The 26,661-nt window shown below is 49.9% G+C and overlaps 1 protein-coding gene across 1 annotated transcript in view; it reads left to right on the top strand.

Moving 5' to 3' along the window:
* Positions 1-26,661, top strand: part of LOC311224391 (dynein axonemal heavy chain 1-like) — a gene marked incomplete at both ends in the record, with an annotated part of 190,100 nt that overhangs the window by 95,154 nt on the left and 68,285 nt on the right. The window contains 7 exons of the mRNA XM_084309358.1: positions 10,533-10,724; positions 11,131-11,241; positions 13,342-13,527; positions 13,752-13,943; positions 14,076-14,243; positions 14,336-14,527; positions 21,750-21,881. Of these exons, the coding sequence (XP_084165484.1) occupies positions 10,533-10,724; positions 11,131-11,241; positions 13,342-13,527; positions 13,752-13,943; positions 14,076-14,243; positions 14,336-14,527; positions 21,750-21,881 (1,173 nt within the window). The remainder of the gene's footprint in view (positions 1-10,532; positions 10,725-11,130; positions 11,242-13,341; positions 13,528-13,751; positions 13,944-14,075; positions 14,244-14,335; positions 14,528-21,749; positions 21,882-26,661) is intronic.

The raw sequence follows: 26,661 nt of genomic DNA, 5'->3' as shown, positions 1-26,661 counted from the left end.
TAATGTCTCTGTACCCGTACTGCCTATACATTGAACCATTGAAATTGCCCGATTTTATAGATTATTTCCCTTACCCCCCTCCCTTCCCTAATATACCATTCTTATCTACCCGTGTCATCCTACTGTGTCGGTCCCTCCTGTTGCTTTTCCTCTGATCCTTGCCCCGCAGGTGACTGTCCCCGTCGCGCTGGGTCTGTCCCCACCGTCATACCACAGGCTCGTCGTGCTTGTTCGGGAGTCTTACACAGAGTAGTCCTTCCTTCCCATGTCACCTTCAGGATGGCTCCTCGTACAAAGCATGTCTGTCCTTTCCCCCGAAAGCAGTAGTCTCTCACTTCCCTGTATTCCTCCCGTTTCTTGACCAGGGACGGGGCGAGGTCTTGGTATATCCTCACTTGTAATCCTTTGTGTGTCAAAACTCGTTTCTTCTTTGCGATGTCTAGTATGGTTTCTTTGTCCCGTTGGTTGGAGAATACCACTATGAGTGGCCTCCTCCCGGTTCCGTTTTCACCTTTCTTTTTCCTTCTTGCGGGGGCTCCTCTGTACACCGCCTCCAGCTTGGGATTTTTAGTGAAGACTCCTGCCCCCGCTAACCCCCCGAACATCTTTGAGTAGTATTCTGTCATCGTCCCTCTCGGTCCTTTCGGGTCCTGTTCCTCTGGTATGCTGATCACTCTCAGATTCTTCTGTTTAGCATAGTTGATCATATTCTCCATATTCTCTCCCATCTCTTTACTATCAGTTCGGAGCCTCTGGCACTCCTTCTCCCAATGATCTTGGTCCGTAGCTCTGCTGTCCAACGAGGCCTCTCTTTCCGTGTATCTTCTCTCCTGTTCCCTCATCCTCGCTTCTAGGTTAGCCACGGTAGCCTCACATGTCTCCATCTTTTCCTCCAACCCGTCTTTTATCTTTCTTTCCCAACTTGCCCATAAAGTTTCGTTTTGTTTCTCCAGCTTTTCCTCCAACCGCGCAAATTCCCCCATTAACTGCTGGTTCCTCTTTTCCGCTTCTTCCTTCAACAGTGCGCGCATGGCATCCATTGTTTGTTGGTTTCTCTTCTCTGCTTCTTCTGATAAGAGTTCTCTCAAGAGCGAGCGCATGTTTTCCATTGTCATAGCCGTCTTTCCTTCTCCCTCTCCCGTCTCCGCACCCGCTGTTATCTCTTCCTTGTGTATCTCTTTGCTAGCGCTTAGTTCAGCCCTACTCGCCATCTGTACCCTGGCGTCTACTGCCGTTAGCTTCTTGCTAATCGTTCCTAGGCCCAAAGCCTCCGGTATATGGGTCTGTGTGCCTGGTGGAGCGTCTGTTTATCTCCGACTCCTTATCGCCTTTTCCTTCCGATTCAGAGTTCTCCATTTCATCTTCCCGACAGAGTAGTCTTGAAATTGTCTTCCCCTTCGTTTTTCTCGGGGGGTATTCAGAATTCAACCGTGTTTTCAGATAGTTTAGTCAATTACCACCGGGAGCATGTGGTGCGAGTTGTCTACTGCACGGCCGCCATCTTGAAGTCCCCTTCGTCACTCACTTTTAACATCGACGCACTTAGCTCAACTCGTTCACCAGCTTGCTGTGGAGCCTATGGTCACAAGTTTGAATCACTTCAATTTTTTTTATTTTATTTTTTTTACGTTTAATTAATTTATCATCTCTCTATATAAACGTAACTAGCTATTCATATCAATCGAAATAACGTTCATCTCCGTGAGCCTTCAGAGCTGCTCTTATTTGTAAATAGAAGAAAAAAGAGTTTTTCATTGTTCAAGAGTGGATATGTTGCAGGAAAAAGAATTGAAGTGATTCAAACTTGTGACCATAGGCTCCACAGCAAGCTGGCGAACGAGTTGAGCTAAGTGCATCGATGATAAAACTGAGTGATGAATGTGCAACATCCCTATATACTATATACTCATGTACCATGTTCTACAGTAAGTGGGGAGTGTAAACGCTTATAGTTAAAGACAGTAGAGCTTGCGTTCTACAGTAAGTGGGGAGTGTAAACGCTTATAGTTAAAGACAGTAGAGCTTGCGTTCTATAGTAAGTGGGGAGTGTAAACGCTTATAGTTAAAGACAGTAGAGCTTGCGTTCTACAGTAAGTGGGGAGTGTAAACGCTTATAGTTAAAGACAGTAGAGCTTGCGTTCTACAGTAAGTGGGGAGTGTAAACGCTTATAGTTAAAGACAGTAGAGCTTGCGTAATTTCGATAGGGCTTTGAAACGTTGCGTTATATAACGTTACAATGTACAGTTGTGGGGAGTGTAAACAGTGATTCGCACCCCCTCAATGTACAGTGATTCAAACCCCCTCAATGTACAGTTTCTGACAGCTGGGCTGCGTTGTCGCGCGAAATAACGCTATGAATAAAACGCGAAATAACATTATATAACGTTGCGTTATATAACGTTACACTGTACAGTTTCTGACAGCTGGGCTGTGTTGTCACGCAAAATAACGTTATGAGTGAATCTGGTAGTTGTTTTGATAAATATGTTGTTTTGATAAATATGTATTCTACGGATTCGAACATAACATTACATTTCCGCGAGCAGCCTATTTCCGCGAGCAGCCTCGCTTGGCGTTTGAGTGCCGTCAAAACGAAAATGCGCATGCGCGCGTTACCGGCGTAGGGGGAAAACGAGCCGTAGCGTCACGTGGGGTCAGTTGGCCAATCAGAGCAATGCGGAAGCACATGTTAGTTGCCTTAAGTGTTCACGCAACCAGGAAAGGGGACAAATTTAATAGAAAATTAAAATAAATAGAAAGGAGACAGATACAGGTAAGGGAAATAATTAAAACATACCTCAAACAACCAAATAAAATTACAAAGAGGCATACATGAAGCAGAACAGTTAAAAGGCTGGGTGACAGTTGCAGGTGTGTGTAATTTGTAAACAACTCTCGATAGAGTCCTGACAAGTAGTGATGGGGATCAATTTGTAAATTTTCAAAGTCTTTTGCATCTTGTTCCAACTGCTGGGAGCAGCAAATTGGAAGGAGAATTGACTGAAGGAAGTGTTGACATGGGGAACATCTAGCGAGATATGGTGAGCAGCTCTGGTGTTATAGGGAATAGATGACAATTTAAATAAGGAGGGGTCAGACTAGGACTAGGGAGCATTTAGCACAGTGAGTAAAGCAGGAGCGACATGCACGCAACATGTAAACAACAACATTTATTTTGGACAAACATTTTTTAAATGATAAATGAATTAATCAATTATTGAAAAATAAATAAACTAGGTCTCATTTTCATTGTTTTCGACTTTGAAATATGTATTTTTCTGAAACAAACCAAGCTGTATAATACATAATCTATAATTAGTGATCTGTAGTATAGTATGAATACATTTAACGCATGAGGGGTCAAATCTAATCAAATCGAGACCTCAAAATAGAAATTTGTACTGAATCTGAAAATGTGTGCATTGTTCATTAACGTGTGTGTAATACAACACATGCGCTCCTCTCTGAATGTGGGGTGTCCCCTCTTACCACCTCCTCCTGTCTCCTGTCACCTCCTGTCTCCTCTTGTCTCCTCCTGTCTCCTCTTGTCTCCTCCTGTCACCTCCTGTCTCCGCTTGTCTCCTCCTGTCTCCTCCTGTCTCCTCTTGTCTCCTGTCTCCTCTTGTCTCCTCCTGTCTCCTCCTGTCTCCTGTCACCTCCTGTCTCCTCTTGTCTCCTCCTGTCTCCTCCTGTCTCTTGTCTCCTCCTGTCTCCTCCTGTCTCCTGTCTCCTCCTGTCTCCTCCTGTTTCCTGTCTCCTCCTGTCTCCCTTCCTGTCTCCTCCTGTCTCCTCTTGTCTCCTCCTGTCTCCTCCTGTCTCCTGTCCCCTCCTGTCTCCTCCTGTCTCCTCCTGTCTCCTCCTGTCTCCTGTCCCTTCCTGTCTCCTCCTGTCACCTCCTGTCTCCTCTTGTCCCCTCCTGTCTCCTCCTGTCCCCTCCCGTCTCCTCCTGTCCCTTCCTGTCTCCTCCTGTCCCCTCCCGTCTCCTTCCGTCTCCTCTTGTCTCCTCCTGTCCCCTCCTGTCCCCTCCCGTCTCCTTCTGTCTCCTCCTGTCTCCTTCTGTCTCCTCTTGTCCCCTCCTGTCTCCTCCTGTCCCCTCCCGTCTCCTTCTGTCTCCTCTTGTCTCCTCCTGTCCCTTCCTGTCCCCCCCTGTCTCCTCCTGTCCCCTCATGTCTCCTCCTGTCCCCTCCCGTCTCCTTCTGTCTCCTCCTGTCTCCTCCTGTCCCCTCCTGTCTCTTGTCTCCTCATGTCTCCTCCTGTCCCTTCATGTCTCCTCCTGTCTCCTCCTGTCCCTTCCTGTCTCCTCCTGTCTCCTCTTGTCTCCTCCTGTCCCCTCCTGTCCCCTCCCGTCTCCTGTCTCCTCCTGTCTCCTCCTGTCTCCTCCTGTCTCTTGTCTCCTCCTGTCTCCTCCTGTCCCCTCCTGTCTCCTCCTGTCTCCTCCTGTCCCTTCCTGTCTCCTCCTGTCTCCTCCTGTCTCCTCCTGTCTCCTCCTGTCTCCTGTCCCCTCCTGTCTCCTCCTGTCTCCTGTCTCCTCCTGTCTCCTCTTGTCTCCTCCTGTCCCCTCCTGTCCCCTCCCGTCTCCTGTCTCCTCCTGTCTCCTCCTGTCTCCTCCTGTCTCTTGTCTCCTCCTGTCTCCTCCTGTCCCCTCCTGTCTCCTCCTGTCTCCTCCTGTCCCTTCCTGTCTCCTCCTGTCTCCTCCTGTCTCCTCCTGTCTCCTCCTGTCTCCTGTCCCCTCCTGTCTCCTCCTGTCTCCTGTCCCTTCCTGTATCCTCCTGTCTCCTCCTGTCCCCTCCTGTCCCCTCCTGTCCCCTCCTGTCTCCTCCTGTCTCCTGTCCCCTCCTGTCACCTCCTGTCTCCTCCTGTCCCTTCCTGTCCCCTCCTGTCTCCTGTCCCCTCCTGTCTCCTCCTGTCTCCTGTCCCCTCCTGTCTCCTCCTGTCTCCTGTCTCCTCCTGTCCCTTCCTGTCTCCTCCTGTCCCCTCCTGTCTCCTCCTGTCCCTTCCTGTCTCCTCCTGTCCCCTCCTGTCTCCTCCTGTCCCTTCCTGTCACCTCCTGTCTCCTCCTGTCCCCTCCTGTCTCCTCCTGTCTCCTGTCCCCTCCTGTCTCCTCCTGTCTCCTGTCCCCTCCTGTCTCCTCCTGTCTCATCATGTCACCTCCTGTCTCCTCCTGTCTCCTCCTGTCCCCTCCTGTCTCCTCCTGTCTCCTGTCCCCTCCTGTCTCCTCCTGTCTCCTGTCTCCTCCTGTCCCCTCCTGTCTCCTCCTGTCTCCTCCTGTCCCCTCCTGTCTCCTCCTGTCTCCTGTCCCCTCCTGTCACCTCCTGTCTCCTCCTGTCCCTTCCTGTCTCTTCCTGTCCCCCCCTGTCTCCTGTCTCCTGTCTCCTCCTGTCCCCCTGTCTCCTGTCTCCTGTCTCCTCCTGTCTCCTCTTGTCCCTTCCTGTCTCCTCCTGTCCCCCCCTGTCCCCTCCTGTCTCTTGTCTCCTCATGTCTCCTCCTGTCCCTTCATGTCTCTTGTCTCCTCCTGCCCCCCCCTGTCTCCTGTCTCCTGTCTCCTCCTGTCTCCTCTTGTCCCTTCCTGTCTCCTCCTGTCTCCTCCTGTCCCCTCTTGTCTCCTCATGTCTCCTCCTGTCCCTTCATGTCTCTTCATGTCCCTTCCTGTCTCCTCCTGTCTCCTCTTGTCTCCTCCTGTCCCCTCCTGTCCCCTCCCGTCTCCTGTCTCCTCCTGTCTCCTCCTGTCTCCTGTCTCTTGTCTCCTCCTGTCTCCTCCTGTCCCCTCCTGTCTCCTCCTGTCTCCTCCTGTCCCTTCCTGTATCCTCCTGTCTCCTCCTGTCTCCTCCTGTCTCTTCCTGTCTCCTGTCCCCTCCTGTCTCCTGTCTCCTCCTGTCCCTTCCTGTATCCTCCTGTCTCCTCCTGTCCCCTCCTGTCCCCTCCTGTCCCCTCCTGTCTCCTCCTGTCTCCTGTCCCCTCCTGTCACCTCCTGTCTCCTCCTGTCCCTTCCTGTCCCCTCCTGTCTCCTCCTGTCTCCTGTCCCCTCCTGTCTCCTCCTGTCTCCTGTCCCCTCCTGTCTCCTGTCTCCTGTCCCTTCCTGTCTCCTCCTGTCCCCTCCTGTCTCCTCCTGTCCCTTCCTGTCTCCTCCTGTCCCCTCCTGTCTCCTCCTGTCCCCTCCTGTCTCCTCCTGTCTCCTGTCCCCTCCTGTCTCCTCCTGTCTCCTGTCCCCTCCTGTCTCCTCCTGTCTCCTGTCTCCTCCTGTCTCCTCCTGTCTCCTCCTGTCCCCTCCTGTCACCTCCTGTCCCCTCCTGTCTCCTCCTGTCCCTTCCTGTCCCCTCCTGTCTCCTCCTGTCTCCTGTCCCCTCCTGTCTCCTCCTGTCTCCTCCTGTCCCCTCCTGTCACCTCCTGTCTCCTCCTGTCCCCTCCTGTCCCCTCCTGTCTCCTCCTGTCTCCTCCTGTCCCCTCCTGTCTCCTCCTGTCTCCTCCTGTCTCCTCCTGTCCCCTCCTGTCTCCTCCTGTCTCCTGTCCCCTCCTGTCACCTCCTGTCTCCTCCTGTCCCTTCCTTTCTCCTCCTGTCCCCCCTGTCTCCTGTCTCCTCCTGTCCCCCCCTGTCTCCTGTCTCCTGTCTCCTCTTGTCCCTTCCTGTCTCCTCCTGTCCCCCCCTGTCCCCTCCTGTCTCTTGTCTCCTCATGTCTCCTCCTGTCCCCCCCTGTCTCCTGTCTCCTCCTGTCTCCTCTTGTCCCTTCCTGTCTCCTGTCTCCTCCTGTCCCCTCCTGTCTCTTGTCTCCTCATGTCTCCTCCTGTCCCTTCATGTCTCCTCCTGTCTCCTCCTGTCCCTTCCTGTCTCCTCCTGTCTCCTCTTGTCTCCTCCTGTCCCCTCCTGTCCCCTCCCGTCTCCTGTCTCCTCCTGTCTCCTCCTGTCTCTTGTCTCCTCCTGTCTCCTCCTGTCCCCTCCTGTCTCCTCCTGTCTCCTCCTGTCCCTTCCTGTATCCTCCTGTCTCCTCCTGTCTCCTCCTGTCTCCTCCTGTCTCCTGTCCCCTCCTGTCTCCTCCTGTCTCCTCCTGTCCCTTCCTGTATCCTCCTGTCTCCTCCTGTCCCCTCCTGTCCCCTCCTGTCTCCTCCTGTCTCCTGTCACCTCCTGTCTCCTCCTGTCCCTTCCTGTCCCCTCCTGTCTCCTGTCTCCTGTCCCCTCCTGTCTCCTCCTGTCTCCTGTCCCCTCCTGTCTCCTCCTGTCTCCTGTCTCCTCCTGTCCCTTCCTGTCTCCTCCTGTCCCCTCCTGTCTCCTCCTGTCCCTTCCTGTCTCCTCCTGTCCCCTCCTGTCTCCTCCTGTCCCTTCCTGTCACCTCCTGTCTCCTCCTGTCCCCTCCTGTCTCCTCCTGTCTCCTGTCCCCTCCTGTCTCCTCCTGTCTCCTGTCCCCTCCTGTCTCCTGTCTCCTCCTGTCTCCTCCTGTCTCCTCCTGTCCCCTCCTGTCACCTCCTGTCTCCTCCTGTCTCCTCCTGTCCCCTCCTGTCTCCTCCTGTCTCCTCCTGTCCCCTCCTGTCTCCTCCTGTCTCCTCCTGTCCCCTCCTGTCTCCTCCTGTCTCCTGTCCCCTCCTGTCTCCTTCTGTCTCCTGTCTCCTCCTGTCTCCTCCTGTCCCCTCCTGTCACCTCCTGTCTCCTCCTGTCTCCTCCTGTCCCCTCCTGTCTCCTCCTGTCTCCTCCTTTCCCCTCCTGTCTCCTCCTGTCTCCTGTCTCCTCCTGTCCCCTCCTGTCTCCTCCTGTCTCCTCCTGTCCCCTCCTGTCTCCTCCTGTCTCCTGTCCCCTCCTGTCACCTCCTGTCTCCTCCTGTCCCTTCCTGTCTCCTCCTGTCCCCCCCTGTCTCCTGTCTCCTGTCTCCTCCTGTCCCCCCCTGTCTCCTGTCCTGTCTCCTCCTGTCTCCTCTTGTCCCTTCCTGTCTCCTCCTGTCCCCCCCTGTCCCCTCCTGTCTCTTGTCTCCTCATGTCTCCTCCTGTCCCTTCATGTCTCTTGTCTCCTCCTGTCCCCCCCTGTCTCCTGTCTCCTCCTGTCTCCTCTTGTCCCTTCCTGTCTCCTCCTGTCTCCTCCTGTCCCCTCCTGTCTCTTGTCTCCTCATGTCTCCTCCTGTCCCTTCATGTCTCCTCCTGTCTCCTCCTGTCCCTTCCTATCTCCTCCTGTCTCCTCTTGTCTCCTCCTGTCCCCTCCTGTCCCCTCCCGTCTCCTGTCTCCTCCTGTCTCCTCCTGTCTCCTCCTGTCTCTTGTCTCCTCCTGTCTCCTCCTGTCCCCTCCTGTCTCCTCCTGTCCCTTCCTGTATCCTCCTGTCTCCTCCTGTCTCCTCCTGTCCCTTCCTGTATCCTCCTGTCTCCTCCTGTCCCCTCCTGTCCCCTCCTGTCCCCTCCTGTCTCCTGTCCCCTCCTGTCACCTCCTGTCTCCTCCTGTCCCTTCCTGTCCCCTCCTGTCTCCTCCTGTCTCCTGTCCCCTCCTGTCTCCTCCTGTCTCCTGTCCCCTCCTGTCTCCTCCTGTCTCCTGTCTCCTCCTGTCCCTTCCTGTCTCCTCCTGTCCCCTCCTGTCTCCTCCTGTCCCCTCCGGTCCCCTCCTGTCCCCTCCTGTCTCCTCCTGTCTCCTGTCCCCTCCTGTCTCCTCCTGTCTCCTGTCTCCTCCTGTCTCCTCCTGTCTCCTCCTGTCCCCTCCTGTCACCTCCTGTCTCCTCCTGTCTCCTCCTGTCCCCTCCTGTCTCCTCCTGTCTCCTCCTGTCCCCTCCTGTCTCCTCCTGTCTCCTGTCCCCTCCTGTCTCCTCCTGTCTCCTCCTGTCTCCTCCTGTCCCCTCCTGTCACCTCCTGTCTCCTCCTGTCCCCTCCTGTCTCCTCCTGTCTCCTGTCCCCTCCTGTCACCTCCTGTCTCCTCCTGTCCCTTCCTGTCTCCTCCTGTCCCCCCCTGTCTCCTGTCTCCTGTCTCCTCCTGTCCCCCCCTGTCTCCTGTCTCATGTCTCCTCCTGTCTCCTCCTGTCCCTTCCTGTCTCCTCCTGTCCCCCCCTATCCCCCCCTGTGTCCTCCGGTCCCCTCCTGTCTCCTCCTGTCCCTTCCTGTCTCCTCCTGTCACCTCCTGTGTCCTCCTGTCCCCTCCTGTCCCTTCCTGTCTCCACCTGTCTCCTCCTGTCTCCTCCTGTCTCCTGTCCCCTCCTGTCACCTCCTGTCTCCTCCTGTCCCTTTCTGTCACCTCCTGTCTCCTCCTGTCCCCTCCTGTCGCCTCCTGTCTCCTGTCCCCTCCTGTCTCCTCCTGTCTCCTGTCCCCTCCTGTCTCCTCCTGTCTCCTGTCTCCTCCTGTCCCTTCCTGTCTCCTCCTGTCCCCTCCTGTCTCCTCCTGTCCCTTCCTGTCTCCTCCTGTCCCCTCCTGTCTCCTCCTGTCCCTTCCTGTCACATCCTGTCTCCTCCTGTCCCCTCCTGTCTCCTCCTGTCTCCTGTCCCCTCCTGTCTCCTCCTGTCTCCTGTCCCCTCCTGTCTCCTCCTGTCTCCTGTCTCCTCCTGTCTCCTCCTGTCTCCTCCTGTCCCCTCCTGTCTCCTCCTGTCTCCTGTCCCCTCCTGTCTCCTCCTGTCCCCTCCTGTCACCTATCTCCTCCTGTCCCCTCCTGTCTCCTCCTGTCTCCTGTCCCCTCCTGTCTCCTCCTGTCTCCTCCTGTCCCCTCCTGTCTCCTCCTGTCTCCTGTCCCCTCCTGTCTCCTCCTGTCTCCTCCTGTCCCTTCCTGTCTCCTCCTGTCCCCCCCTGTCTCCTGTCTCCTCCTGTCCCCCCCTGTCTCCTGTCGCCTGTCTCCTCCTGTCTCCTCTTGTCCCTTCCTGTCTCCTCCTGTCCCCCCTGTCCCCCCCTGTGTCCTCCGGTCCCCTCCTGTCTCCTCCTGTCCCTTCCTGTCTCCTCCTGTCACCTCCTGTGTCCTCCTGTCTCTTCCTGTCTCCTCCTGTCCCCCCTGTCTCCTCCTGTCCCCTCCTGTCCATTCCTGTCCCTTCCTGTCTCCTCCTGTCCCCTCCTGTCCTCTCCTGTCTCCTCCTGTCCCCTCCTGTCTCCTCCTGTCTCCTCCTGTCCCCTCCTGTGTCCTCCTGTCTCCTCCTGTCCCTTCCTGTCTCCTCCTGTCACCTCCTGTCCCCTCCTGTCTCCTCCTGTCTCCTCCTGTCCCCTCCTGTGTCCTCCTGTCTCCTCTTGTCCCCTCCTGTCTCCTCCTGTCTCCTCCTGTCTCCTGTCCCCTCCTGTGTCCTCCTGTCCCTTCCTGTCTCCTCCTGTGTCCTCCTGTCTCCTCCTGTCCCTTCCTGTCTCCTCCTGTCACCTCCTGTCCCCTCCTGTCTCCTCCTGTCTCCTCCTGTCCCCTCCTGTGTCCTCCTGTCTCCTCTTGTCCCCTCCTGTCTCCTCCTGTCTCCTCCTGTCTCCTGTCCCCTCCTGTGTCCTCCTGTCCCTTCCTGTCTCCTCCTGTCCCCCCCTGTCTCCTCCTGTCCTCCTGTCTCCTGTCCTCTCCTGTCTCCTCCTGTCCCCTCCTGTCTCCTCATGTCTCCTCCTGTCTCCTCCTGTCTCCAGACCAGGATGTGTGTGGAGTTCCACCAGACAGTGTCCACGAAGTGTGACCAGTATCTGGCTGAACTGTCACGACACAACTACGTGACACCCAGTAACTACCTGGACCTGCTCAGCATCTTCTCTAATCTCATCGGACGCAAAAAGCAGGAGCTGCACAGCAACCGCCAGCGCATGAAGACCGGTCTGGACAAGGTGCGTACAGGGAAGGACATACGAGGGAGAAGGACGTGGAAGGGGTTATGTTGTTGTATGTGTCTGTCCCCCTATAGTCACTCAGCGGTGGTGGACTAACAGCCAGGACATCACCACAGCCACTGGAGGAAATGGGACATTAAAAGAACATTTAAAAGAACATTATTAAATCTCTCTGAAATTACAAACATGTATATAGCCAATGTTTAGATGTACTGCAAATTCCCTATACCCCATCTATTACTATTGCAAAGAATAACTATGATAGATTTGTGTATGTACATAATTGAGTTCGATATTATGTACAGTATGTCAGTGAATGTGTTCCCTCATCGTGGTGGTTGCTAATCGTCTTTGACAGTAATTATTTTATTTTCCTCATGTTTACTGCAATGTGGCCCTGTAGCTGCTGAGGACAGCCGATGATGTGAGTGTGATGCAGGAGGAGCTGGAGGTTATGAGGCCTCAGTTGGAGGAGGCTGCCAAGGACACTGAGGTCGCCATGGAGCAGATCAAGGTAGAGGAAGAAAAGGAGCAGACCTGACGTATACAGTAGTTTTGAACGTCTCCATGGAAACAGAATGCAAAAATCATCAGTGAATGGGATACGTTGTATAAACACCTCAGTATCCCATAGGGGTGGGACGATACATCGATCCAGATCGATATATCGATCTATTATCAATGATCCAATAGGATCGATGCAACGTAAAAAGATCGATTCATATTGTGATACTCTTATTTTGAAAATCCCGCGGAGTCGTATCCGCTCGGCTCAACAGCACAGTATGCAGTAGCATCTGTAACAGAGCAAGGCTAGTGTGCCTATTTTGCGACCCAAAACAAGTCCCTGCTGTTTTATTCCGGAACGGGTCAAATGTAGTGATGGGCAAGCTACTTGGAAAATGTAGTAAGCTACACTACAAGTTACTCTCGATTAAATATAGCTCAACTACAATGGAAGCTATCCCCAGAGAAATGTAGCAAGCTACACTACAAGAACATGGCAAAAATAGCTAACTACATCGGCACTACTTTTTTTATTTTTATTTTTTTTTACTTTATGATCAAGTTTCCACACAGCCCAATGCCTGATGCTGCACAGCGGCAGTTTAAACAACAACATTATTATTGTCCCTTACCTTAGATGCGCCGCGCCTGCTGCATGCATCCCACAACTTCATCTTTTCCATTCATTCATTCCAGATAGGGCCATGGAGAGGCATTGTTGTTATTGACATCATCTTCATCAATGCCATCAGCCCTGGAAACATCGAATCCCTCTGCCATTTCGCGCGGACTGGTTGCATTCATTCATCAGTGGTCTGTTTTGATTTGCACTTCCTGGTTTGCGGAGCTGGAGTCCCGCCCTATCCTGCCTCTGATTGGCCTACCCGTAATGTTTTGGCCTAACCTTACCCAATCGTGAGTCGTCATACTCATATCTAAACCAACCAACCAATCATAGTGGGTTTTCTCCGTGAGTTTTTTTCCCCCACAAATCTTTGTCTGTTTCTCCGGATAGTAGCGTGTAGCGTTTCCTCACGCTACGTCACTACTTCGTTCTAAAAATAGCTGCACTACAGAAAACGCTACTTGGTTCAAAAGTAGCCACGCTACCATCACGCTACTGAGAAATGTAGTTAAGCTATGTAGCGTCGCTACTTGTAGCTAGCTACTGCCCAAATGCATCTAACATGCTTTGCAATCCTCGCCATTCCTTTATGACCACGTCGCGTTAAAGACTGAAATTAACGGTACGTTAGCGTAAGCTAACAACAAGCTAATATAACCCTGATCAGAGCCATAGACAGAGAGTAGCAGAGTGGGGACTGGGAAAGGGGGGGGGGGGGGGGGGCAGGCATTCTCCCTTTGTGTGTGTGTGTGTGTGTGTGTGTGTGTGTGTGTGTGTGTGTGTGTGTGTGTGTGTGTGTGTGTGTGTGTGTGTGTGTGTGTGTGTGTGTGTGTGTGTGTGTGTGTGTGTGTGTGTGTGTGTGTGTGTGTGTGTGTGTGTGTGTGTGTGTGTGTGTGCGCGCGCGCGTTTGGAAATACCAGATGAAGTATAGTATATTTATAGTAAATGTACTGAGGATGGACAGATAATGTTGATATTTAAACATAAACAATACAATACATAATAAATGTATTCATGATCATCATGCAACATAAAACAATTGCAGGAACGGTTTGGGACAGAAAGGGGTTTTAGGTTGCATGTTGTGACACCACAATGAACAGGAGGTCTATTTGTATTAAAAACAGTATTGTTTTTCATTAAAATGTCTGGAAGAGCTCAAAAATAAAAACTGTCAAATGATATTTCCATTGCCTTTTTTGAGTTGATCTAACTTTTACTGATTGTGTTAAATGGGCATATAATATCGTCTCATATCGATCACAGGCACCTGAATCTAATCTAATCGTATCGTGGCAGACTGATATCTGCAAATATTGTATCGTTGTCCAAAGAATCGATATCGTATCGTATCGTGATGAAACTGGTGATTCCCACCCCTAGTATCCCGGATATCGTATTCTAATACATCCTCTTTATTAAAACGTGTAGTCTGACCTACAGTTTGTTCATGTTCCTCAAGGTGTGTTTCTGCGTCGACAGATAGACACGGTGGTTGCGGAGCAGACTCGTACGTCGGTGCAGGCAGAGGAAGCCAAGGCTTCAGAGAAGGCCATTCTTGCCGGGGCCATCAAAACAGACGCCCAGAAAGACCTGGACAAGGCTCTGCCAGCCTTGGAAGCTGCTGTCTCCAGCCTCAAGTCACTCCAGAAGAGCCATGTCGGGGAGGTCAGGGATTCATGACCTTGTTGTTAGAATTTTATATGCTTAGACGTTTTTACTAAGACTGTATATGCCGGGAATATGACCTCTTTGTCCAGGAGTACAATATTAGCTCTCTTGTCAGCATGTGCTTAGAATATGACGTTTTTACTAATATTGTCTATGCTGAGAATATGACCCCTGCCACTAAATAAAAATTGTCGTTGTCTTGGCCTGTGGTGTTTGTGTAGGTGCGAGCCATGCAGCACCCGCCTCTTGGGGTGAAGCTGGTCATGGAGGCAGTGTGCATCATGAGGGGCGTCGTACCCAAGAAGGTCCCTGGAGAAAAGCCTGGCACCAAGGTCGACGACTACTGGACGCCTGGCAAGACCCTGCTACAGGACCCTGGAAAGTTCCTAGATAGCCTATTGAAATTTGATAAGGTAGCTCCTTGCATGCCATCAACTGATCGTAACATGACCGCTATTGTTCACATAATGCACTGTATTTTTAAACTCTTTCATGTGAAAAAGCTGTGTTGAAATGAGCATTTCCTCCTCTGATCCTTACTGCAGGATAACATCCCAGACTCTGTGATTAAATTAATCCAGCCCTACATGGATAACGAAGACTTCCACCCAGACGCCATTGCCAAAGTGTCCGCGGCCTGCACCTCCATTTGCAAGTGGGTTCGAGCCATGCATATCTACCACTTTGTGGCCCGCGGTGTGGAGCCCAAACGGGTAAGAATAGAAGTGCATATTTCAGCTGGTCATCGTTTGCTTCTGTGAAACATTATAATGCGTGTTCCCACTGATACCCCTGTGCCGTGTAGAAAGCTCTCAAAGAGGCCGAGGAGGACTTGGAAGCGACCGAGCGCATCCTGGCCAAGGCCAAGGGGGAGCTAGCGGTGGTGGAAGAGGGCATCGCCACTCTGCAGGCCAAGTACGACGACTTTCTGGCAAAGAGAGACGAACTGGCCAGAAAGTGCCAGCAGTGTGAGGGTCGCCTGGTCCGAGCAGACAAGGTCAGAGAATGAGACAGATGGGAAGAACGAGATAGATTTGATAAGGACGTTGATATAGTAACTCATCATATCTGGTCTTAAGGCCACTTTATAGTCCAGACGTAGGCCTGCTGATAGTAACTCATCATATCTGGTCTTAATGCCACTTCATAGTCCAGACATAGGCCTGCTGATAGTAAATCATCGTATCTGGTCTTAAGGCCACTTCATAGTCCAGACGTAGCATGTGAACCGGAGTCCGCTAGGGCAGGGGTTCCCAAAGTGGGGGTCGCAAGCCGCCGTGAGGGGGGTCGCCAGATGATTAAAAAATATATATATAAAAATAATTAAAAATTTTTTAAATGTATTTTATGCAGTCAGGCCACTGAACTTAGAAGCAGGCCAGGCCATTGTTTCTACAGCGGCGCAATAGTTAGATAACCTAGGTGGGGAACAACCAGGAGATCACTGCAACTCACACATTGGAGAACTCTCTCTCTCTCTCTCTCTCTCTCTCTCTCTCTCTCTCTCTCTCTCTCTCTCTCTCTCTCTCTCTCTCTCTCTCTCTCTCTCTCTCTCTCTCTCTCTCTCTCTCTCTCTCTCTCTCTCTCTCTCTCTCTCTCTCTCTCTCTCTCTCTCTCTCTCTCTCTCTCTCTCTCTCTCTCTCACACACACACACACACACACAAAGGGAGCCGCATGTGATTGGTGGAGGCGGGACCCTTACAAAAAAACAAAAAATCCATCAAAATCAGTGTTGTTGCTAATCATTGACACATACTAGCCTGTAATAATCCCCCCCAGAAATTTGCATTTGATATATTGCAAATATATGCCATCACACACACTGGCTTTTAACACATTGAGTGCCACGCCCCTTCCAGGAAGTGACCACTTCCGTGCCGCCCATTAACCCCATGTAAACGTAGTTGTAGTTTGTAGAACTAAACCTATATTTTATAATATCGCTATGGGTCTAATAACGCCCTCGAGTCTCATTGATCTACTTCTGGTCAACGTGCAAAAAACAGATTCTTTTTTCATCCGTACATTTCCGTATGATACCGTTTTGAATATGAACTTGCTTCTGAGCAATTCCAGGGAAAAGACACGAAAACAGCGTTTTTGTGTAATTCAATAAACACGTTGTCATTTTTCGCCTGATTATCGGATCTTCCTGAAATCAACGCTAGATCATCACTATTATCCTTTGTGGTGCACGCATGCAATGTGGTTTAGACCGGCGCGCCCCCCCTCCTGCATCCCAACGGCAGAACAGCCAGACACATAAACACATATAGCTTCAATCACAGTAGAAATAAATATCAGATCAACGCAAGCTTTCATATATAGTGTCCTTACCTGGTCTCTGAAGTAATGAAACCAAAAAGAATCCAATAATCTCATCGCCATTCCAGTTATCCACAGCGATCGTCCCTCCGACGTTATTGAGCATTGCTCTTCAACGGGCGGGCGGGGTCAGTTGTCCAAGCCATCCCTATAAGCGTGTGTTTTGCCGGAGTGTTTAGGACCCGCCCCCACGCCGCAGCTCGGTATAGAAAATAAACAAACCCATTTATTTTAAAAAAATTTATTGATCTTTTTCCCCCTCCTTTTTCCTCCGATTTTCTCCCATCCCAATGTTAGTCGTTATGCCAATTCCCAATCCCCTTCCTGGTCGCTGCGCACTTACCCCCCACAGTCGGTCTGGGAGAGTGGAGGCTATCACGTGCTTCCTCCGACACACGTCTAGCCAATCAACCGCTTCTTTTCACCTGGCAGCGCGGACTTTCACTGAGAGGGCGTAGCGTGTGGAAGGATCACACTATCCCACTTAGATCCTATCCGCGCTTAGCAGGCGCCCCGACCGAACTGTAGGAGTCGCTGTTTACAACGACCCGGACCCACCCCGCCAGCTTCTCCCACCCTCTAATACAGCCAATTGTATTAGTGTGAACGGCCAGCCAAGCTGGTGACAACCCCGGAGCTGTGAGCTGGATTCGAACCCAGCGTCTCCGGGGTTGGTGACGAACGCAATCTCCGTTACGCCACCTGACCGCCCCAAACAAACCCATTTCTAACCGGGTGCATTACTGGCCGAAGGCGTTAGAGGGCGGTATAATACCGTCTGCCAGCTTAGACACACTCAGAACAGTATGCACAAGGTGCCCCGCTGAGTTATGAATGGATATAGATAATAAAAGAAATACCGCGACAGAAACGTAGATCTACGTTTCCGGCACTCAACGATCGGATGACAGAACCGTAGATCTACGTGAACGACACTGAAAGTGTTAAAGGGTTACAATTATAAAATGAATATGTGGTGTTATGATCAAGGCTGAAGTTGAATAAAAGATTGTATTATTTTCAATCTGACATTACAAAAAAACTGAAAATCCATCAAAAGCAGTGTTGTTGCTAATCATACATATGCTAGCCTGTTTTTTAACAATAATTTGTGATGCCATCACAAACACTGGCATTTAAAGGGTACAAATAAAAAAAATACAAATAATCTTCTGGTGGGGGACCCCCAGACCCCCCGCTGAAAAAGTGGCCTGACTGGGGCTATATTTCGCACTATATTTCCTGGCCTGAATGATTTCCCCAGTCCGGCCCTGGTTAAAAGCCTCCAATGCTTATTAGTGTGTGTGCGTTTGAACGTTTGCATGTTTCTTTCCATTTATAAAAAAAAAAAATAATAATAATGAATTTTAATTATTTTAATTTAATTTAAATTTTTACTTCCTATAATAGTGGGGGTCGCAGCCTGAAAAGTTTGGGACCCCCTGCACTAGGGTTGTGACAGTGGACCTCAGTAGACTGCATAGGCTGTCTAGGCACCACCATTTCTTTGTCTGTGTGTATATTGTTTGCGTACTGGTGTCATACAGAATATGGCTCGGTATACAGTATGCACTGATCAAAGAGCTGATCCACCTGGACTGTGAAAGGCAGACTGTCCTCGTACTTGTGTGCAGGGATTGACATTAACTTCTTGGCTCACCAGCCACTGTGGCTAGTAGTTTTCCAAAGTCACTAGCCCCACTCAGCATTTTCACCAGCCAAAAATCTCACACGCACACACACACACACAACACACACACACACACACACACACACACACATACACACACACACACATACACACACACACACACACACACACACACACACATACACACACTCTATCCAAATATCCAAGTTTGGCTACTTGAGACAGAGAGAGAGAGAGAGAGAGAGAGAGAGAGAGAGACTCATTACGCGCGACGCAAGTAAGCGTGCACTGCGTTCCGAGAAAGAGAGAAAGAGACACTCATTACGCGCGACGCAAGTAAGCGCGCACTGCATTCCGAGAGAGTTAGAGAGAGAGAGACTCTCATTATACGCGACGCAAGTAAGCGTGCACTGCGTTCCGAGAAAGAGAGAAAGAGACACTTATTACGCTCAACGCAAGTAAGCGTGCACTGCGTTCCGAAAGAGAAAGAGACTCATTACGCGCGACGCAAGTAAGCGCACACTAATAATGCAATAATGCAGGACCTGTTGCAGAGGTCTTTATTCAGCATGCAACGACACTCAATGTTTTAGTGGTACACACAGCGGTTAGTTTAGCACACACACCGGAACACACACGCATGCATTGTCTCTTTAGGATGCAGATGCGATTTGTCTCTGCGATTAACCCATCCCGTCGTCCTTCCCCCCCAAGGGCAGCCGGGAGCAGACAGGCCGCGCCAGGGGACCAATCCAAGTGCTCCTGTCCGTCTTCGTCAAGGACGCCACAGCGTTAGCGATCTGTTGTTGTGCATGTTTTTCCATTGGGTTTAGTAAGCGCGCACTGCGTTCCGAGAGAGAAAGAGACTCATTACGCGCGACGCAAGTAAGCGCGCACTGTGTTCCGAGAGAGAAAGCGAGAAAGAGACTCTCATTATGCTCGACGCAAGTAAGCGTGCACTGCGTTTCGAGAGAGAGAGAGAGAGACTCTCATTACGCGCGACGCAAGTAAGCGCGCACTGCGTTCCGAGAGAGAAATACTCTCATTACGCGCGACGCAAGTAAGCACGCACTGCGTTCCGAGAAAGTTAGAGAGAGAGAGAGAGAGAGAGAGAGAGAGAGAGAGAGAGAGAGAGAGAGAGAGAGAGAGACTCTCATTACGCGCAACGCGTTCCGAGAGAGAAAGAGACTCTCATTATGCTCGGCGCAAGTAAACGCGCACTGCGTTCCGAGAGAGAGAGAGAAAGAGACTCATTATGCGCAATGCAAGTAAGCGCGCACTGCATTCCGATTGGATGATGCCAGATTTTTTTTAAATGGTTTCATTATGTTGACACATAACACAGTGAACTTTTTACAGAAGGGATTGTGGATATGTCTTTTTATCCCCATGAATCAGGAAATGCTGACTACAGTCATAAAAAAAATCAATTTTAGACATGTTTTTTGGTATAAATGTACTATAAATCAGGCTATGAATGATATCAACAAACCCCTCTGTAAAAAGATGCAGGGTATATATAGGAAAAAATTTGGAAAGTATGGTGTGTGTAGGTGCTATGGAATGGTACATGTCTACCCTTGCGTGTAAGAAAAACGCATAAAAACTAGAAACCGCCTTCAAAGTTCTGTATTGTAAAATGCCATACATTTTTTTTGAAACAGCTATTTACAAACACAATACCTAATCAAACCATTAGTAATTGACAACCTAAACACATGCCTGATAACTGAATAATAATAATAATAATAATAATAATAATAATAATAATAATAATAATAATAATAATGATGTTATTGAACTGAACAGAACTACACACAGGCTACACACAGGCTACAAACTGTAGTAACAGTGTAGTACAGTGTAGTACAGTGTAGTACCTCCTAATAGGCAAATATTTGAATAGATATCACTATGAAACTTCCAGTTTGTTATGTACATAAAAATAAACTAAGAAAAAATATAATGCAAGTTTTCTGAATTTTATATTTATATATGCAAATGAGGTACTTCTCCATTAAATATGTGCACATTTATGGATGCAATAAGGCAAAATGAAGTAAAATAAACAACTAAATGTGTGTTATTGACGTTTTATTGTCACTAGTTTCATAGAAGACATGTTTAGGACGCAAAATATAACAAAATCTCAAAATAAAAAAAAAAAAGTATATTTGCCTATTCACCTGGGGTGTCTCGCCTTAAATGGTTGTGGAAAATCAGAAGGCTATAAATTAGACCAGTGGTTCTCAACCTTTTTATACCAAGTACCACCTGAGAACGTAGCTGGCTCTCCAAGTACCACCATATGACGACGTTAAAATACAGTCTATTCATCTATGCACAGTTCACGCAGGAGGCAAATGTATTCCTAATACCATTATTTATTGTTAACTTTTGTCAGACACAGCCACTATGTACAAAGGGGTAGCACTAGTACTAGCAAACTCTTCGCAGACAATTCTCATACAATGCAAGGGGCATTGAGAACATAATAACTAACATTCTCACATAGCAAGTGAGAAAATTAACACTTTGGGTGCCGGGAGCCGTCTTTAGACGTCTTTGCTGGCCATGCTAAAGTTGCCGGGGGACGCTGTACGTCGTCTTTATATCAATATTTCAAAAATCTGCGATCGGATTCATAATGTCCCTCCGCTGGCCTGAGATCCACCAGCAGGACCCACTGAGCTCTCTGGCGGTTCAGGAGCGCCATCTGGTGGCCGATCGGCGCAAGCGCTTAACAGGAAGCGCACTAGAGGTTTTGCTAGACGTCCGTATTGCTTCCGGCCACTCGGTACATGTCCCGTGACTGTAGCTCGTCACTCTACATAGCGATCGATTGCCAATAACTCGATAAACAACATGATTTGGACGTATATACCATTATACAAGCTGGAGATGGACCGGGTAATAATATATCCCATAATGATAACATTTCTACTCGACGATGATCGCCCAACGGCGCGCGGAGACTGGGGTGAGTTTCAGCGTGTAACGTTACCGTCTTCGATAATAACTGATATTATCAACATTTGACCCACATTAGATGATTGGTATAACGCTGCCCACGGAATTATAAACGCCCCCTCGCCCATCCGGTCAACATCAGATGACGTGTAGTAACTTCTAGAAGTACGTCTAGTTGGAATTTTTTATATCGCGCTGATTGCCATCAAACTGTATTTCATCATCAATATAATGCATTTGGGGCTATATATCACGTTCTGGAGAAAGCTGCAGAAAGAGATGAAAACATACTTATACATTAGACCATACTTTACTATGAATATGTGAATGAAAAAGTTTAACGTTGCTACACAATGAACAATACATATAGGACTTTGAATGGGCCCTAATAATGGCAATGTAGCAATAGAATTTAAAAAGTTATAGCCCTGCAAAGAAGGGGACTTTCTCCATAGACAAATAGTGCTGGCAATCTATGGTATATCATTAATTTAACCTTAGGCAACCAAAGTGTTAAGAACAACTGTATTTCAGCAAATGTGCTTAATTCTCTCTCTCTCTCTCTCTCTCTCTCTCTCTCTCTCTCTCTCTCTCTCTCTCTCTCTCTCTTTTATTAAACTTCAACCCATGATCATAACCACTACATATTCAATACATTTTCGAATTGTAACCCTTTAAATGCCATCACAAATTATTGTTAAAAAAAACACACAAAAAGTGAAATATTTTCAATATATCAAAATGCAAAGTAGATTTGTCTGGGGGGGATTATTACAGGCTATGCATGTGTCAATGATGATGAGTTTTTTGTAATGTCAGATTTAACAACAACTCTTCAGAAAAGTGTGAGTATTTCATTTTTTATCTGACATTACAAAAAAACTAAAAATCTAAAAATAAAAATGGTTATGATCAGGGCTGAAGTTGAATAAAAGATGTATGACTGTTTAGACTGCATTACTCTCTGTCACAGTGATCTCCTGGTTGTTCCCCACTTAGTTTATCTAACTATCGAGCCACCGCAACTATAGAAACACTGACCTGGCCTGCTTCTAAGTTCAGTGGCCTGACTGCAAAAAAAAATATATATATATTATACTTTATTTAAAAAATCTTATTATTATTATTATTTTTTAAGTACCACCAGTGGTACGCGTACCACAGTTTGAGAACCACTGAATTAGACAATTAGAAGCAGGAAAGTAATTTCCTAGAGTGGCAACTCTGTTTTTGTCTCTTTTTGTCTGATTTATCTGCGCTGACTTTTTCCAGCTGATAGGCGGGCTGGCGGATGAGAAGGTGCGTTGGACGGAGGCGGTTGATCACCTGGAGTACATGATCAATAATGTGACAGGAGATGTGCTTCTGTCTGCAGCATACGTGGCCTACCTGGGACCCTTCACTGTAAGTGGGTTGTATTGTCACTGCCTACACACTTCGATTTATTGTCATTGCACAAGTATAAGTTCAGAGTACAATGAAATGAAGATGGCATTTAACCAGAGTGCAAAGTGCATTGCAGTATACAGTATAACATGTGAAAATTATGTGGAGTATATATGAGTAAATATGCTAAGCTCAAGTTTCAAGTTTCTTTAATAGTTGTCATACAGAAGTACAGAATACTTTTATACAAAATGCTTCTTACTGTTACGCTCCAGAGACTGTGCTAGACAAGATAAGTATCAAATAACATAGTATAGCATGTAAATTAGAAGTAGAAAATGAGGTCACAGTGTTCAGTATAGACATATGTACAATGTTCGAAGCAGAATTGTTATGGTTTGACACCGACCCCAAACGCAAACGGCACAGAGAGAGTTGTTTCAGAGTTAGCCAAAATCAAGGGCGTGTTTATTTACTGAGTAACAAGAATGAATTTGGTGGTGAACAGAACAAACTGGGAAACAGGCATGTGAGGAATGTTTGCTGCTCTGCAGCTTCTCCCAGAAGGTTACGTTGTGGAATTTGTCCGTGACGTCTGAGCCGCTCTGCAGATCCTCCCAGCATATACTCCGGATGGAGGCGGAGAGGGAGAGAGAGAGTCCGAGTTAGCTCAGTGCACAATTTGAAAACTGACAGGTGACTGGTGAGGTGAATTGTCCAAACAAATAATCCAAGTGACAGATCTTCGGTGTGAAACACACAGTGAGCAGTGTCCAGAGTGAAAACAATTAGGTAATCCAAATGTGAAAATCCAACAGACAAAAAGGTGAGAACAGTCTGAACAAAAACAGGATCTCTTCAGTGCTTTACAAACACACAAAAAACAATAGATCCAAAAGACTGTTTACAAAAACTCACCAGAGCGCAGCGCGTAAAGCGGGCAGATCAAAACAGGGCGACCGCTTCGTAACGGGGAAGCAGGTTCTCCAAACGGAATATTTCTCGAGAGTCCTGGGAGGCAAAAGAACAGGGAAAGCAGCGACGGGAAGGAACAGGCAAATGCAGGGAATGTTTCAGAACGATCCAACATCGATACTAGGGGATCAGAGTCTATAAAGCCTCTTGGGGCGCTGATTAGAACACACATCAGGTGCGTGATGGTAATTGATACTTGACTTAGAAGTGTGTGTTCGGCACGGACCAATCAACACAGAATCCTCACAGTACCTTAAAGGAACGGAGAGAGTGGGTGGGGAGCGGACCAATCATCACAGTACTTTAAGAAGCCCGTGGTGGGGAAAGAACCAAACCTCACAGTACTCCCCCCTCCACGGGAGCCACCCGGCGACCCACTCGGCCCCGGCCTGCCCGGACGGGACCGAAGGAAGCCGGCGATCAGGGGCACTGGAGAGGGGGACAAAGACAGAGGACCGGCGAGGGAGGCCTAAGACGGGGACTGGGGCCCGACAGCGGAGGCCGGGCACGGGGACAGAGGACCGGCGAGGGAGGCCGGAGACGGGGACTGGGACCCGACAGCGGAGGCCGGGCACGGGGACAGAGGACCGGCGAGGGAGGCCGGAGACGGGGACTGGGGCCCGACAGCGGAGGCCGGGCACGGGGACAGAGGACCGGCGAGGGAGGCCGGAGACGGGGACTGGGGCCCGACAGCGGAGGCCGGGCACGGGGACAGAGGACCGGCGAGGGAGGCCGGAGACGGGGACTGGGACCCGGCGAGGGGGCTGGACGGCACCTGAAGACACTGGGCACGACAGGAGGAGCTCCACCCCTTGATGGTACCGGAGGACCAGGCGATGTGGGGCTCGTGCAGCGCGAGCCAGGGCCTGCCCAGGACCACAGGGACAAGAGGAGAGCTGGTGACGAAAAACTGGAGCCTCTCAACGTGGTTACCAGCAACGGTGAGAAGGACTGGACAGGTGCGTTGAGTGACGTCAGCCAGGCGGCGATGATCCAGCGCGAAGACCTCCAAGGGCCTCTCGAGGTCCTCAAGTGGAATGTTGGCCCGGGTGGCAAACCCAACGTCCATGAAACTCCCATCAGCACCAGAGTCCATGAGTGCACCCACCGTCGCCCGCTGGTCCGCCCAGGCTAGGGTGACGTCCGCCAGACGGTTAGGTGGTGCACAGGTGGGGGAACAGGAAAAACGTCTCACTAGGATCTCCCGGGGTCCCGGCGAGTCTGGTCTTTTTGGCCGGGTAGGGCAATTGGAGACACGGTGTCCATACCGGCCACAGTAGAGGCAACGGCCGGACCTGAGCCTGGACTCCCGTTCGGCCGGGCTAAGGCGGTTGCGTCCCAGCTGCATGGGTTCCTCCTCGGTCACGGCTCGGGAGGGAACAAACCCACCAGTCACGGAGGGAGCAGGACGGTCAGCACCGTAGAGGCGGCCGCCGGGAAAGGGAGCCCCTGAGCGGAGGTCGATGGCACAGTCGAAAGGCCGGTGAGGCGGAAAGACCTGAGGCCTGGACTCACTGAAAACCTCCTCGAGGTCGTGGTACTCGGGGGGTACGTCTGGGGTACTGAAAACCTCCTCGAGGTCGTGGTCCTCGGGGGGTACGTCTGGGGTACTGAAGACCTCCTCGAGGTCGTGGTACTCGGGGGGTACGTCTGGGGATCCCCGTCGTGCTCGCTCACGCCTTCCCTCCCGGAGGCGTCCGTCGATGCGGATAGCGAGGCTGATCAGGTCCTCGAGGGACTCAGGTTCCTCACAGGTCGCGAGCTGGTCCCTGACTGCGTCGTTGAGCCCCCTCATGAAGGTAAGACGAAGTGCTTGGTCGTTCCAACCGCTCTCCATAGCCGCCAGTCTGAACTCCAGCACGTAGTCGGTAACCCCGCCGCTGCCCTGCCGGAAGGTACCCAACCGGGCTCCAGGGTCCAGACCACGGGCTGGATGGTGGAAAACCCTGCGGAGCTCAGCCACGAAGTCTGGGTAGGAGAAACAGAAGTCTGCCTCCATTGCCCAGGAGGAAGTGACCCACTGGGCTGCCCGGCATTGCATGATGAATGTGGCACAATCCTCGAAGTTACCGTCGAACAGCCGTGGTTCGGAGAGACGGGGCTCCCGAGGTGCGGGATCGGGAGGCGCGGGGCCTGCCAGGGCTGCGGGTGATGCTCCGGCCGAGGCTCCTGAAGGAAGTGGGGTTGCAAGCAAGGTGTTAATGGTTTCACTCAGTGCTTGTAAGTGGAGGAGAATACTAGACTGCTGGCTAGCCAGAGCCCCCAGGGACCCCTGAATAAGCAGGACCTGCTCTCGGAGTTCCTGTACAGCAGCCGCAGCCGCATCTAGCTGTAGGCTGTGTTCCTTGGTTGACTCTAGCTGGACTGCCAATGCTGTGCTGACTCTCTCTGTGTCGGCTGGGGTCGTCATGGTTGGATCGTAATGTTATGGTTTGACACCGACCCCAAACGCAAACGGCACAGAGAGAGTTGTTTCAGAGTTAGCCAAAATCAAGGGCGTGTTTATTTACTGAGTAACAAGAATGAATTTGGTGGTGAACAGAACAAACTGGGAAACAGGCATGTGAGGAATGTTTGCTGCTCTGCAGCTTCTCCCAGAAGGTTACGTTGTGGAATTTGTCCGTGACGTCTGAGCCGCTCTGCAGATCCTCCCAGCATATACTCCGGATGGAGGCGGAGAGGGAGAGAGAGAGTCCGAGTTAGCTCAGCGCACAATTTGAAAACTGACAGGTGACTGGTGAGGTGAATTGTCCAAACAAATAATCCAAGTGACAGATCTTCGGTGTGAAACACACAGTGAGCAGTGTCCAGAGTGAAAACAATTAGGTAATCCAAATGTGAAAATCCAACAGACAAAAAGGTGAGAACAGTCTGAACAAAAACAGGATCTCTTCAGTGCTTTACAAACACACAAAAAACAATAGATCCAAAAGACTGTTTACAAAAACTCACCAGAGCGCAGCGCGTAAAGCAGGCAGATCAAAACAGGGCGACCGCTTCGTAACGGGGAAGCAGGTTCTCCAAACGGAATATTTCTCGAGAGTCCTGGGAGGCAAAAGAACAGGGAAAGCAGCGACGGGAAGGAACAGGCAAATGCAGGGAATGTTTCAGAACGATCCAACATCGATACTAGGGGAATCAGAGTCTATAAAGCCTCTTGGGGCGCTGATTAGAACACACATCAGGTGCGTGATGGTAATTGATACTTGACTTAGAAGTGTGTGTTCGGCACGGACCAATCAACACCGAATCCTCACAGTACCTTAAAGGAACGGAGAGAGTGGGTGGGGAGCGGACCAATCATCACAGTACTTTAAGAAGCCCGTGGTGGGGAAAGAACCAAACCTCACAAGAATAGACGTAACTGAGTTACCATATAATATACAATACTATGCAGTGTACTAATATACAATACTATATAGTGCAAAGCAGAAATGGGATGAGGTACAATTTAGGTACAATTTACAGTAAGGTGTACGAGTTGTAGTGCAATCCCTTATCAATAAATATAAAGTGTGGGGAGTGGGTGCTACAGTGTGTTTGTTTAAAGTGAGTGTGTGCTATAAAGTGTGGGGAGTGGGTGCTACAGTGTGTTTGTTTAAAGTGAGTGTGTGTGTGGATGTGTGTGCTATGTGCGTTTGATGGTTGTTGTGTAGTGTTCATTGTTCGTTGAGCAATGTAATGTTGCTCAACAAGCTAATGTTTGTACAGTATTCTTTTATACTGAATACACTGGTAATACACCATAATAGCCAGTGGTTTAACTAATAATAGTAGGTATGGATATATATATATATATATATATATATATATATATATATAT

The sequence above is a fragment of the Notolepis coatsorum genome (assembly GCF_963971535.1).
Source record: "Notolepis coatsorum genome assembly, chromosome: 1".
In the NCBI taxonomy this organism is placed as follows: Eukaryota; Metazoa; Chordata; class Actinopteri; order Aulopiformes; family Paralepididae; genus Notolepis; species Notolepis coatsorum.
Note: the sequence above shows the minus strand (reverse complement) of the source record. Positions and strands in the feature narration are given on the sequence as shown.